Here is a 15,040-nt window from a genome sequence, read left to right as displayed (position 1 = left end):
TCTATTTTAAAGTTTACTTTGCACCTACAGTCAAAGTGGAAAAGTAGATCTGAGCACTTTTTTGCACAGGGAATTGACTTCAATACCTATTCTGATCCAAATATTCCCTATCAGTTCTGCAATGGACAGTGCTGGTCTAAAAAAACCCAAAAAACCAAAAAACATTCAGTTTTGGAAATACACTAAATACTGTGAAACAAAGTAAATTCTTTTCTGAAAGGAATGCTTGTTTAGGAAATTTTTCTACGCAATTTTCCTGGATAAGTGAACTCAAAGAGTTTAATCATATGGTGTGACTTGGTGAATGACGCAACTCAAGCATACTGCCTGGCATAGTGGCATCCTCCCAGTGCCCAGTCCTGCTTTGAGCAGGACGTTGGACTAGATGACCCACTGAGTCTCTTTCCAACCTGTATTATTATCCTGTAAATGTACATCTTACAAACCTGTACATTATTTGGCTCAACAATTGAAGAATAAAGACAAAGAATAAACAGTTAAGACTTGGTGAACAGCTGTTTGGAAACAAAGAGAATTAGGTAACACAAAGTGTGTAACTGTTAGCTGTGTGGGCAATTAAGAGGAAATAAACATTAAGGTTTACAGTTTTAAAACTATTTTAGCAGTGAATATGTTTAGCTTGCATGTGTTCAAGAAAGCAGAGAGTAAAGGGGAAGTTTGCAATTCCCAGGACACAGGGTTATTTTCTTACTTATAGCAACATATTTTACAGGCTGCTAAGCATTGACATTAGCAGCCACTCTGATGTTCTCTCAATTAAGAAAGGAAATTCAGGTGGAAAGCAGAAAAACTATCAGTAATACTTCTGGCTGCAATTTTTTTTTTGTGGAGACTAGGCTAAAATAGTCCTTGTTTTTTATTATTTGTAATATGATACACGTACTATTTGTAATATCATACACATACACAGAAGACTGAGATTTTACCTAGAGGCAGTTTAATATGTTTAATATTTTTCTTCCTGATTTTAATTATAACACCCCATGTTTTCAGCTCTGCGAATCTGTTCATTCCTAAGAGGGTTTTATTACTCTCCAGCATTGACCAGCACTGGTTGAAGATGTTAACACTCCCCTTAAGATGCTGCTGCCTCTAATTCCACTCACTGAAAGAACTGTATATATGTTTCCTAATCCATTTCAGGAAAAGCCACCAAAGTTAATTTACAAGTGTTGATTTGAAGACCCCTTAAAATAAATCATCTCATCTACATTCATGGATTTTTTTTTAAATAATCCATGGACCTTCATCTGAATACAGACCAGGGGCTTGTACACTCTTTTTCTCAGGCAAAGTTAGTGGGATCCAACAGCTTCAGGGAAGTGATGTCTTACCTGAAGGTGCTGTTTGCAGATCCAGATCAGTCTGTGATCCCAGGAAAAGCAATAACCAAAGCATCTGAAAAGAAGCTATTTAAGAGAGGAAGAGAAGAAGGGTCAAAAAGAACCTTTAGTTAGTGCCTTCTGGAAAGTTATTCCTGCCCAGGCCTATTTTTTCAAAAGAAGCAGGTCTTCAGTGGAAGGCCCATGTAAGCTTTATGTCCCTTGAGATTCCAGCCATCCATTTTCTTAAGAATTCAGATTTTAAGAGGAATATTAGAGTCTAAATCCCACCTAACTGCCCTGAAGATTCAGCATTAGCCTTTTCTAGCCAGCTTACTGCAATGTGTGACTAAGCACCACTAATAATTGTAGGTAAAATAGCATTGAACTGTGTAAGTGATCATGTCTTGTAGGGTTTAACTGTAGCACTTGGTCCCTGCTTTGCTACAGAAAAGAAAATCAGAATTGTTAAATAGACTTATTTAACAAGAAAATAGGGATTGCATATTGGTATTATTTGATTTCTCCATTTTAAGTGTATTTAGGGTGGGGCAAAGTTTTCCACAGATCGGGACCAGCACATGGTAATGGTGCTTCGTGTTTAACTTGTCCTATCCAGCCTAAAAGTTTTCAGTCCTGAAACAAGCAGATTAAATATGCAAATGTAAAATTCAGTCCTGGGCATAAGGCCAGCAGAAGGTTTGGTGTGGGAATTGGATGTTGGATGAGCACTCAGTGGAGGAGGAACTGATCTGTTGCACCATATCAAGATGTGCTTGAGACTACATTGTCAGATTAGCTTTCTCATTCTCTGCATTGGAATGGGTGTTATGGTATGGGTGGAAGGAGCCAAATAAACACAGCAGAGATGGAAAAACTCCAGTCTGACCTAGCTTCCTCTGCAGTCATTAGGAATTCTCTCTTTGCTTTACTTGCACAGAAGAGACAAAGGTATATGATTGTAACAGCATTCCCATTTTAATCAATGAGAATTTTATGACCTTCTCTAACCCTAGAGTTATTGTGCATGGACGCATTCATAAATATGATATTTGGAAATGGAACATTTTTCCATTCTGCTGACCTCTGAACGAGAACCGTGACCTGATGAAGATGCCAAAAAATCAGGACTCTGTTTGAAATTTCCCTTTGACCAAGATTACCTGTCAGTGTTTCTGCTCAGCAGTGGAAGCATGAGGCATGCACAAAGGGTGGAGAACTTGGGTGCAGATGAAACATCTGTGGACCTGACAGGAATAAATAATGGTGATCCTTCCAGCCACCCAGCTGAGATGAAGAACTGTGATGCAACTCACAGGGATGTATTTACAAGGGAAGATAAACTGACTGAAGAATGAAGGGCAAAGAATGACAGTGTCCTCTGCTCACTTTTCTGCTAAGGCATTAATTTTCTACATTGTGTTCTAGAAGGTAAAGTAGTTGTAACAATAAGAAATTTTCCAATTAATTTTTTAAAAAATTATGTTTTGGGGATATAGTTTAGTATACCATAATTTCTTTCATAGTCAGTTACAGAACACCCACCTGCCGCTAAGGACAACAGGAAATGCAAGGACTTGTACTGGAAATGCAAGGACTGAAAGCATTACTCACAAAAACAACAGTTCCAAGCTGCCTGATTCTGTGGGAATCAGATGTTTCAGATGAATGAAATGAAACAAAATGAAACACACTATGGTAGCTGTAGTAAGCAGGTAGATACTGTTGTTTTTAAATTTATTTCTCAGTGATTTCCAAGGCAGCTGGACAGAAAAGTGCATCTGACAATTTAGTAGGCACCTACTTGTGTTTCACCGTGGCTAAATGTAAATACCTTTGAATATATGGCCCTGTGTCAGTTGAGAAGAAAGGGAGAAAAAAAACCTGGTTGTTTTTAATATCTGACTCATCCTTTAAAGCTTTTTTCAAGTGACAGTATGTGGGAGGGTAATAAGTAATGGAGAAGAGCAATGCATTGGTAGTCAAGCAAGACAAAACTGATCCCACCTAGCTAACCTAAGACACCTAGCAGGTGTCTCAAATACAATTTCCCTATTCAAAGTCATCTGAGGAAAAGGGGCATGAATATAACAAATCAGGTAGGCAGTCCAGAGCAGAGATTTTCAAGGATGTCCAAAAACCTTCACTGTTTCAGATCACATGCTATGGAAACTTAGCCTACACAGTTCAACCAAAGTGCCTTTTTCTTTTTCTTTCTCTTTTTCTTTCTTTTTTTTGTTTGTTTTTGTTTTGGTTCCCCCCCCAGTATTGTTCTACTGTTTCTTTCTAAAATCAGTTGAAGTCACATACTGGGTAAGCAGTAGTTATTAGATTCTTATCACAAACATTTTCCATAACCATTATGAAAGAACAAGTGACCATCCATCCTCCCACATTCTTCCAATTCTGAGGCTTATCATGCTGATCTGTTAGAAGTTTCTCTGGGGAGGGGCAAATGTATACTTTTCCCTTTAGCGAAGGGATAATCAATGGTAATAGTGATAGCAGGTATGTAATTTATTTCTTTTGAAAGGTTGTCAGAGAATCATTAACTCTGGTAGGTAAGTAGGTGGGGAACAAAGGAACGAGTGTTCCTATGTCACCTCCCTTGGTGGTTTGTGACCCATTAGACTTCAATAAGAATCCTCTAACTAGTGAGTTTACTCCAGAGTCTGTCTTTCTGAAAATGGTGTTCTTCAGCCATCCTCTCTACAGACAGGCGGGTTTTTCTCAGTGGCAGTATATGTTCAGGGTTATAAAGCCCAAAACCTACAACAAATGGAGTTTTGATGACAGAAAATTTAATTGGCTGATTTTAATGCCAAAAGGAGCAACATTGTACTATGAAGATGATTACTCCAGTCATTTTTCATATGAGCTCATTAAATTTCTCTGTATTTGCAGTTACCTAAAGCCACAGTGGCATTTCGAAACTGAAAGCACTATGGAAAACTGTATCTGGATCTTGCTTTTATGAGAAGACAGTAGCCTTGAGTAACCTTGAAAACAGTCCTAATTTATGAGGTTTGTTGCAATGTGAGAAAGAGAAATACAGTTTTCTCTCCTGGAGCTGCAGGGAGTGTCATTGAATTACTGTGGTACTAGCTGTGAATTATTGTCACATTAAGTTAGTTTTGTGCCACAACTTTAAGTTAGTTTTATGAATTGGACCTTTGTTATTTAGGAGGCCAGCATGGGAAGTGCTGGGGCTGTCGTTAGTCACAGTCATCCATATTTTACTGACTGCCAGGAAGGCAGCGTTCCAGCCAGTCATAAAGGGTGGCCATTTCCACGCTCACAAACCTAATTTTTCATCACAACTGCCTAGATCTATGCCTGAGTATCAGTCCCAGTTCTAGAAGAGGTCGCCAAAAAGCCAATGGCAGTCAGCTGTACTGATTAGGTTAGGTCAGTTATCCAGTGCAGATGTATTTATGGAATAAAGAGATAATAAAAATACATAGTAAGACAAGAGAGCTTTGAAATGGCTGTGGCCTTTGCCCTGTGTGAAGTATATTTCCTATGGCATAGCCATAGGAAAATAGGTATCTTGGCAGTTGAGACGGACAAAACAAGCTGCTTTATAGCAGCTGAGATGGGAGTTGCTAGTTTATTCTAAGTGGAGAAGGTAGGCATTTGGTCCAGAATGGTTCACCACTCCCCTTTTCTCTTTGCTGCTAGTAAGTAACCCCCTCCTAAACCCTTTGTTTCTGTGGCATACAAAGCTTCTGAAAGACATGCAGCCCTTGTTTGGGAACTGACCTTTCTAAGTCACCACCTGCTGCTTCACAAACTACTCCAGCATGCGTGTACTTCAGCATCACATCAAGCAGCAATGTCAGCAAACACCAGCGTGACAGAGAGCAAGGGAAGTAAGAGAACTGGGCCTCTGAAAGCTTGCCAGGAGGGGAGAGGGTAGTTCAGCTCAGACCCTTGTGGTGGGTCCAGTGGGACTGCACCCAGTCAGGCCTGGCTCCTTAAGGATTGCCCAGGCTGGTCATCTCCAGTGCTGGAACTGCTGTGTGGAGGTAGACTGGCTGGGCGTGCCAGCACTTCCAACAACATGTAACAAGGGACCAAATTTCGCAGCATCTGTGGATGCCACCAAGAGTGAAACCAAACTACGGAGCATGGATACAACCCCTTGCTGGATCTCTGCAAGGAGCAGCTGCTGACTCCCACACATGACTTAGCACCGAGGGACTTAAACGTACGTTGAGTGCAGTCAGGCTGTACAGGACCTGGCTGCAAGCCAACACCGTATCTGAGAAGAATTTCATGGCCTATTTCAAAAATACATTTTTTCGAGTTTGAAATTCCTTTTATTCTCCTGCAGAACAAAGAGGTGGCAGAAAGTATGATGGTCAGGAACGTCCCCTTCAAACATTACAGTTGTCTGGCATCCTAGTCAGCAATTTGGAGATGATAATGCAGCACACAGTTCCAAAAAACAGGCTTTAGTAAAGTTGTCATGGGTCCAGTTAAATATGTGCAAGCTCCATGGCATGCATGCATGAAAGACTGGGTGTGGAGAAGCAGAGAGGAAGCTTGCTTTTTGAGTGGAGAATCCAGGCTCTCACCAGGCATTTGAGAGGAACTGAATAATCATCAGATGCAATCTGCATGGTGTACACAGCCAGACCAAAAGCTTCTTCTGTCACTACTGTGAAGGCAAAAGACAGCTCTCCTTCCTCAAGTGATGCCCTGCATGACGCTCACTGCATGGGATGGACATGAAACTCATTGCTCAGAACAACTCGGTGCTACATTATATTTTCTAAGGAACACACAGAAGTATTACTATCTACAAACATAGTTCCTCTTTGCTATAATGCAGCTCTCTTTTCCTCAGCATAGGAGATCAAATTGGTCTTGTTTTTGTTGAAGTCCAGTCATGAAAAATAACTTGAAGCCTGGACAACCTCTGGCTAAAGCAGAATCTTTAGGGTGTTAAAGAAAAAAATTTCCTCATGAAAATGACTTCTCGTACAACAGAACCAGTGCCCCTACAAAACATGCATGGCCTAAAGGTTGTCATAAAACCAGAACCAATTCACCAAGCCTGCAAATACAAACACACAGCAATGCACAACCTCACTAAGTTACTGTCATTTGAAAGCTTTTCGGACAGTCACAGCATTACATACTCTGACACTGTAGATGTCAAGAAACAAATTAACAAGTCTGTACTATTAATTTCATTAATGGTATGATACCAAAGTTACTCTGTTAGGTTTCTTTTGGAGGGTATTAAATGTTAAAATAGTTTCTAAAAATCTTTGGAAACTGTTCTGGATATCTAAGGTGTAATTTTACTTTAAAAAAAAAGACTACTTAAGAGAAAGAGCTTAAGCTCCCTCATTTGATTAATATAATGTACTTTGCTCCAGACGATGGAGCCTACAGTATCTTCTCGCACAAATCTGTGGAAACAGAGCAAATAATTTGGTTAATGGAAGCTGCTGCTCTATTGGCATGCTTATAACATGAAATAGAACACCTTTTATTTTGTATTGAACTAGGGTTTTTGTGGCAACGTTTAGATTTCAAGATAATTCTTTGTAACTTAATCAAAATGAATGTTTTTTGCCTGCTTCACAGATTGATGCAGAAGGAACACAGGAGGATGTTTTTCTGGAAGTCTGCAAGGCAATTGACTCTTTTCTGAAAACGGAAGAGGCAGCATTTTCTTTTTCAACAGAATTGCAGTAATGGTGTGTACACAGCCTCACCTCACATGCACTCGACAGTCATGATCAAAATGCTGTTCGAAGCAATACTGCTTTCTTGGAGGCATCTGGAATTTGTGCATGTGGTATGTTATGTTAGATGAAATCTTTTTTCTCTGTTCTGACAATACACTCAATAGAAAGTGGTCTATATGCTAACTCTACGCTAAGAACTGTGTATCGTTTTACTGGTTGTTTGCTCTTCACGGGTTAAAAGCAGCATGGTGAACAGCAGCTCGGGTTTGTATTTCATGATCTCATACATTTGATTGGAAGTCAGACAGTGCCTGGCCAGCAGTGAGCTCTTCTTCAACCACCTCCTTCACCATTTAGCGTACTAAGATTACTGTGTACAAGTTTCCTGTTGGTTATTATTTTCATTAACAACATTTTATTTTTGTGGTATCACTCAGCTTATTCTTGGGTTTTAGTGACTAAAATCTGTTCTGTTACATGCAGCTGTAAGACAGCTGGAATTAGTCAAGCTAATAGTTAAAGTAAACTTTCCACACATTCCCAGACTGCTGTTACAAGCAGCAGCAGAAAAATTAACTGGAAGGTGAAGATATGGTTGAATATTGTGGAAGTCTGTCAATTCGTTATTGTGGAGCAGACACCATTTTTGAGACAGCTTTGTCTTCTGCTGGGAGTTCTAGGATATTATGACAACTTTCCAGTTTTGTGAGCTGAGGTGAAAATAATGATTGTATTGTATAGTTAAATGTGCAATCCAGTAATTATCCATATTAACAGCAGCTTTACTGTATTAATGGACGTCTACACGTAAAGTTGACTATGAGCCAGAATGTATGAAGATGTCTTTAAGTCATAATTCAGAAGCATTTCAAATGCAAAATTCAGATCATCATCTGTTGTCTTGTACTGGCATTGCCGGCGGCGTGGGATGGGGGGCGGGGGGAGGAAAATGTCAGGGATTATTTGATTCATATTGCTTGCATCTTTAGTAAGCCATTTATCCATATCTGCAAAAAAGTCTGTAAAAATCATATCATATTTCCATTAGGTTAACCAAAATATTGTGGAGTTTCTTTGGTATTCTGATAGCTAAATAAAAGCTTGTTTGACATTCCTGTAAAGTAATTGCATCCTCTTACTGGAACTACAGGATGAATTCACAGTTGAAGTGGGTTGCATGATTGCTCTAACTGTCAAAGTTGTACTTTACACAGCAGATTTGTATTTTTAAAGTTACTTTTCTTGTAATGAAGACATAAACAAATAAAACATACAAAAACGAGGAGTAATGATTTCCGTTACAGTAAATGTGGGTTTAATCCTTTTTAAAGCACAGTACATGACTTGAAAATATAGCTCAAATCAGCATGCTTACAGAGTATGTCCTTTCTCCATTCAGGGCAGATTCTTCTGCTTGCTTTTTCTTCCTTGGCATTTGCCCTGTAAATTATTTTTTGTAATTATTTTTTAAGGGACTGTTTTAGATACATTCTTATGCTTCACCTCCCGGATGTTCCTTCTTTCCTGGGTCCTTTTATAGCCTACATTTTAGCTCTGCTGCTCTAGAAGCACTGCTCCAGCTCCAGACCAGCACCATTAAGCGACCGGTAATGTCTGTAGTACAATAGCTTTGAGCGAGACCTTTATGATACATCAGCAGATAAGGCGGGTTTTTCTAAACCGAGCCTTGAAGCACCAGCAGCTGTCTGGTGTAGTATTTTTCAAAAAAATAAAAACCCGTAAAATATTCTGGAGTTACCATGAAGTTGCAAATTCAGCTGTGTAGGTTTTCTAGAGTATTTTTTATTATTTCCAATTACAATATAAGTTAAAAAGTGTGGAGTATCATACTTGTGCAGGATGGGAACAAAGGCAACAATCAGCTGCTTTTTTTTTTAAATCAATTTACAAAAAATATTTAACATACGGTTTCAGTTTAATTTTCTCTCTGCTTCTTCTGGTCTTTTCTGTGGAACAAACAAAAAAATTTCCCATTCTTGGTTGGGTGTATGTGCATTAGATACCTATTTGCATATGTTCATAATATATGCAAGAGAAATAGCTGTATATGCATGCATATGGAAATATAAATATTTATACATATTCCATAAAAAGAGGACTTATCCAAGACACTTCATTCTTGGGTGATTCAGACCTGAAAACCTCCTTCTGCTTCCAATCTCACTCAAATTATACCATGGCTTTTTCCTCTTCCCAAGCTATCCTAAATTGATGACTGAATATTTGCACTTAATCCTATTTTCCCTAATGTACTTTCGTTATTTTCTTCCAGTAATTTTTTTCAGGATATGAACAGAAACCAAAGATTACCACAGATTCTCTCCCTGATAATACACCTTCACCAACTCTAGCTTCCTATAAACAGCATGAATGACGTGGAAAGCACATTTTTTATTGTATTAGAGCCTCTCAGAGCAGTATCTTTTCCAATTAAAAACTAAAATACATTGTGTGAATTTGTGTTGTATTTTTAAGGTTTGTTAAATTTATCTAGGTATACTAGATACGCAAGATATGTTCACGTACGATACTTGCTCAGTGTTTTAGTAACTGTACTGTATTACCTTCTAAATAGATCAAATGCTTAAAATTGTTTTTTGTGAAGCAAAAATTACCTACACCTAAATTTATTGCAAAACTTAATGCTGATCAGTTTATAATTAAAGTTATTAGGTGCAACCAGCCAATTATCCTTCTTATTGCCATCTTTTTAAGTCAAATTAGTGTCTTTTCCAGCCAATTACTCTGAGTATTCAAGTTCCAAAGCAACTGGAAGTCTATTACAGTTATAAAATAATCAAGTGTTTCTGAATCACAAGCTATACATTTCAATAGAAAATATATTAACTAAAATATGTCACAATAATTACAAAGCTTCTCAGACGGCGGTATACAGTGTACCGAGGCTACTAAAACCTGAATGTTCTGCACTCTGAAAAAGAACAGTTTGTAAGGGATGAGAAAACTAGAATGCTAATCCTGCAAAAGGCGAAGGTGTTTTAGAAGGCACCGAGCACCATCCGTTCCCATTGAAATGAACAGCAGAGGACGGCGCTGGGCATCTTGCGGGTCTGCATAGTGAGTGTTGGTATGACGTACTAAAATGTCCTTTTAATGTTTTCCATCTTGATTAAAAAGTCAGAACTACACAGAAAGGAAGTCACAGCAAGCATTCTATATATAAACAGACTGTATCCACATAGTTTATTTCTCACAGTTCTCCTGACAATTGAACATTATTTAAGAACATACTGTATACACAGATAAGAAGAAACATACAAAATGTTTTAAATGATGCACAACAAAATCCAGCAGTATAAAAGAATGCATGTGAACCCTTGCTCACTGCTCAGGCTAAATTTAATCACTGTTTAAATAGTAATAAAAATACAATCTTTCATGGATCTTGTGCAGACTACAAAAGAGGAAAAATTATTACCATATATATGATTTATATTAGGCAGTTTTCTTTGATGAGTTGCACTAACAACTCCAAATACAGAGGCAGAAGGCTGTGTATTTTATTTTAAAGGAGTTAATGTTGAGTATTAGAGACTTTACACAGTTACTACCACTGGCACTTTTCACCATATTTTGTACACATCACATGATCATTTTATATAACATTACATTTAAAAAATATATCTGAGTGACAATTTTATAACATTCACACACCATGAGCTGGTTAAGGAAGCAATGCCACAGTTGCCCCCTGTAGTGCTTCACTGTTGGTAAATAGAGTTCATCGTGGTTTAAAAAAAAAAAATTAAAAAAAATTAAAAAAATTGAAAGTCAATGTGATTAAGCAGCTCCAATTTAATAAAGGCCTGTAACCAACCATCGCTGAGACAGTGAGTATTTTTAGAGTACATCCTAGAAGCAAACACTGTCATTGGTTAAAACCTTGCCTAAAGAAGTCAGTTACTGTGCTGAAAACTATTTCACAACAAAACTGCAAGCTACTAAACTGTTTTTATATAAATACTTCATCTCCTCTGGATCTCATTATAACCGAGTTCTTCGAAGCCTTTGGAATTTACTCTATCTTTAATGTGTGCTCTCATTTCTGGCTCACCCTTTTGTATGTTTTTCTTTTGTGTTTAGATTCACCACCTAAAAATGACTAATGTGGTGAAAGAAAAGTCTCCCAGTGAAACCTTCTGCACACTAGGAATGTTCAGCTGCTGTTCAGTGATCTAGAACCATGACAGCTCAAAGCTGTAGTTTGACAAGTACACCCAGGAAGCTGTCATGCTGTGAGCGACATTTCAGGGAAAGCAGTGTCTTTCCAAAATGTGCACAGAATTAACAATGGTGCCATTGTTATTTTTCAAAGAGGATAGTAAGCCCAAGATGGTAGATCTGCTTCCCATGTCATCTATTTGCTGGAAAGTAGTTTGGGTCAAGATAATTGTAACTGGTGCCCTGGGACATGCAGTAGTCTCTGTCTAAAAATGTCTCTGCTCTGTAAATAGGTTCTAACTGATGATCTTCCTTATGAATCTCTGTTTCATGCAGACTGCAAGGGAAAGAAAAAGATAACAGTTTAAAAGTCAAATATTTTCCTTAACTTTCAGAAACAGCGATCATATTAACAGTTTCATACCAAATTTGATCCAAACAATTAATTCATAGAGTATATTTCCCCCCACTATTTAACAGTACCAAACCTATCTGTGCACTGTATTAAGAAAAAAAACCCCAACATCCAGAACACGCTTACAAAATGTATCTCCCACAAACACATGCTAAAGTATCTTCCATGTTACCCAGCACAGGAGATGTGTCCTATGCTGGAGCAAAGATTTCCAACATACACAGCATTTAAGCAACATAGAGATATTCGAGCTAATTACAAATAACAAGTAGAAGCATACGCTGCTCACCAGTCAGAACAAGAATCACAGAAATCCAAGGACATTTCTTGAGGGCAGTCTTGGCAGTGCCACCGAACACCCTGGATAGGTTCAATCCCGCAGTTATCACACTGTGAAGCAGATGAAAGAGCATTGAAAAAACAGCAACTCTAATCACTTACATTAGTAACAGCATACACCAATACACTGTATAGAAAGGCTTGTATGTCCGTTGATTACTACTAGTCCACACAGCTGAATTCTTCTCATCAGAGACCGTAATGTATTCATGGATAAAGAAAATCTCATACTGTAGGAAAGGCCCTCCACAGCCCTGAGGACTGATCAATCTTTCTCTCACTTTTTTTCCCACTCCCCAAATGCTCCATGTTGACATTCTCCTCCTGCTCAACAAAAGCAGACCTGAGTCACTGCTTATCCTCATGTGGCTGCAAGAACTGCTGCAACAGAATACGTGAACGTGATGTTTCTATAGGTTAAGTCCAACCACATGAAATGTCAAATACAGATCCACTTTCCATGGCAGAAGGAAGCAGTAAGGCTAGATCAGCTGAGCCTGCTGGGAAGCTGTTGATGGGCTGCAGATCAGGACATGACCAGTCAGAACGATGCACTTTCAAACTCAGGAAATACAACATGTTATAGGTGGGCTGGAATGAAAAGCTAAGTGGCTGGGAAGGAAGCGGGACAAGATGTTCAGGGAATGGAACAGAAATCTAAAACTAAAGCTGAGCAAGAACACAAGAACTAATCCCCTGAGAAGAATCAGGGACAACACAACAGCAGCTAAGCTTAAGAAGAGTGTGGCACAAAGAGGAGGAAACAAAGTACAAGTGAAACATCAAGACTGCATGAGAAATTCATGATGGTAGAGAAGAGGGGCAGCAACACAAAAATATTTGATAAAAAAAGGAAACCTGGAAAATGGGATTTGGAGGCAAGGAGAACTTTTAAAAAATCTGAACTACGAAGAGTGTGGCAGAGAGAGGACTGAAAAGGAAAAATAAACGTGGGAAACCAGCCTGTGCTCCCACAGCTCATCCTCCTTCAGAACCTGAAGTTCTCTCACAGCATCTGTGAAACCTGCTCGCACAGCACCTCATTTCTGGCCACAACTAATCTGCTCAGGGTTACAAACACCTTACATGTTACAAACAGATTTGTCACAGCTGTATCCCTTCCTTCCACAGATGGTGTTCAGAGTTTGAGGGCTGATAATGAGGAGAGACTAAGCATACTCAGAGCTGTTCTCTAAAAATACCAAGTTCAGTATAATGCTAAATACTTTAAAAAAAAAATTTTTGCTTCCAGTTATCTCAATTTGAGAACCAAGATAGTGGAAACCCTTGACCTTAATTTCTGTGCTCCAGCTTCCCTCTCCCTTGTGAAAGAGAAATAAGACCATGCCATTCATTTCCTAAGAAAAAAAAAAAGTATTTGCAAAGTGCTCTGATATTATAGCAATGAAAGCCCTAAAAGCCCACAAGTGATTCAATAATTCAATATTCAAAGTAGAGTTTGAATAATGTGTAGTAAATGAGGCTGAAGGCCATGCAGAACCAAGTGTTCTGAATGGTTGCTTATTAGGTAAGTTCCATCCAGCCCGTGCACTGAGTGAGGCAGCACTCCTGAGAGAAAATAGTGTATCATCATGTCATTTCATAGCTTACGATAATGCATAATAAAATCAAATTCAGATTGCAAAGAAACTTTCAAACTTTGAATGCTTGCCATGGCATAATGCCAATTCACTTTTCAAACTAATTTTATGTAGAAAAAGCAACCAGTTTGTTACCTGCAAGTCTGGTCTGCCCGGTCAAAGTTTTGATTTTTTGGGTAAGAAAATGCTAACTTAAAAAACCACACCCAAAAAACCCAAAGCCAACAACAACTAAAACCAACAAAAACCCATACCATGCTAACTTTAAAAAAGAAAAATAGCAAAAATAAAAAGCGCCTTGGTGGTCTAACATGATTAAGTCTGTCAACATCAACTAATGAGGTTGTCTTAATTTTCTGGTCATTATGAACTGAACTTTAGACTAAATATTGTTGCATTCTTATATAAATGGGTATTAGAAAATAAATCTAGATGCATAGCACTAAGCACAGTGAAGAAACTGTTCCAACATAGCAACCAGTTATACAGAAAATGCCTTGCAAATCAGAAAATATAATTTAGAGAATGCCCTTTCTTTCATGTCGCCTATTAGTCAGTGGTTGATACTGGGACAACACATTAGTTAAACTTAATGTTTAATTTCATGTAACCATTGTTTCATGTCCTTGCTTCAACTTCTGCAAGTTACTACTTGATAGGATTAGGAAGTTGCTACAAAACAAAAAAATTATTAATCTATTACTGTTCTCATTCAAAATCTTTGTCCCTTCTTTGGCTTCAGGTGGAGGCAAAACGACTCCAAATTCGTAGTCACAGAATTACAATGAATCATTGTCAAAACAGAGTGTAGTGTCAAATGGAATTTTATAATGATTTAACATGGCTCTAGAGCAGTGTTTTCATAATACAAATGAGGAAAAGACAGTATGCTTATTAATTTTCATACAATATCAGTGAAACCTGAGCTATTGGAAAGAGGGAATTACTTGGGTTGGTTTTATTAAAGAAGATGAGGGAAAGCAGACACAGTGAACAAGAACTAAGGAACCAAACTTGCTATATTAAACAAAGCCTTTTTAGGAAATCCAAACTAGGTCATCTTTGAAAACTTGTACAATCCATTGAGTAACAGAAGAACAGCTCTTAAACTCACCTTGAATCCCACATGCTGCACAAATCCACTTTCTGCATGCATCTGCTGGAGTTTCTGTTTCTTCAATTTTTTAAACTCTAACAGTTCTTTGTATTCAGGTAACTCTCGATATGTTATTGGAATACTCTCTTCATCCTGTTCATAGTTTAAAAAAAAAAAAAGGAAACATTCTTTACTTTAGGGATATAATAACTAGAAAGACATATACTCCATAAATCACAATGTATGATTAATAATCGTTGAGAAAATGATGGCAATATATTCTAAGAAACATACTGGGAAATTATGCTTAATAACATAGCACAAAACAGTGCATACAG

The 15,040-nt window shown here is 38.0% G+C and overlaps 2 protein-coding genes across 5 annotated transcripts in view; one reads left to right on the top strand and one right to left on the bottom strand.

The window, feature by feature from the left end:
• Positions 1–8,333, top strand: part of AK5 (adenylate kinase 5) — a 92,895-nt gene extending 84,562 nt beyond the window's left edge. Inside the window, exon 14 of the mRNA XM_054833313.1 lies at positions 6,945–8,333. Within this exon, the coding sequence (XP_054689288.1) occupies positions 6,945–7,055 (111 nt within the window). The 3' untranslated portion in view covers positions 7,056–8,333. The remainder of the gene's footprint in view (positions 1–6,944) is intronic.
• Positions 8,334–11,155: 2,822 nt separating this feature from the next.
• The window catches only part of ZZZ3 (zinc finger ZZ-type containing 3), a 61,059-nt gene continuing 57,174 nt past the window's right edge, over positions 11,156–15,040 (bottom strand). For all 4 annotated transcript variants that reach the window (XM_054833310.1, XM_054833309.1, XM_054833312.1 and 1 more), the window contains exons 11-13: positions 14,721–14,855; positions 11,956–12,056; positions 11,156–11,588 (exon numbers count right to left, since the gene is read on the bottom strand). In XM_054833310.1, the coding sequence (XP_054689285.1) occupies positions 11,444–11,588; positions 11,956–12,056; positions 14,721–14,855 (381 nt within the window). In that variant the 3' untranslated portion in view covers positions 11,156–11,443. The remainder of the gene's footprint in view (positions 11,589–11,955; positions 12,057–14,720; positions 14,856–15,040) is intronic.

Source organism: Grus americana, chromosome 8, assembly GCF_028858705.1.
Source record: "Grus americana isolate bGruAme1 chromosome 8, bGruAme1.mat, whole genome shotgun sequence".
NCBI classification, from domain to species: Eukaryota; Metazoa; Chordata; class Aves; order Gruiformes; family Gruidae; genus Grus; species Grus americana.
This window is presented reverse-complemented; position numbering and strand designations above follow the sequence as displayed.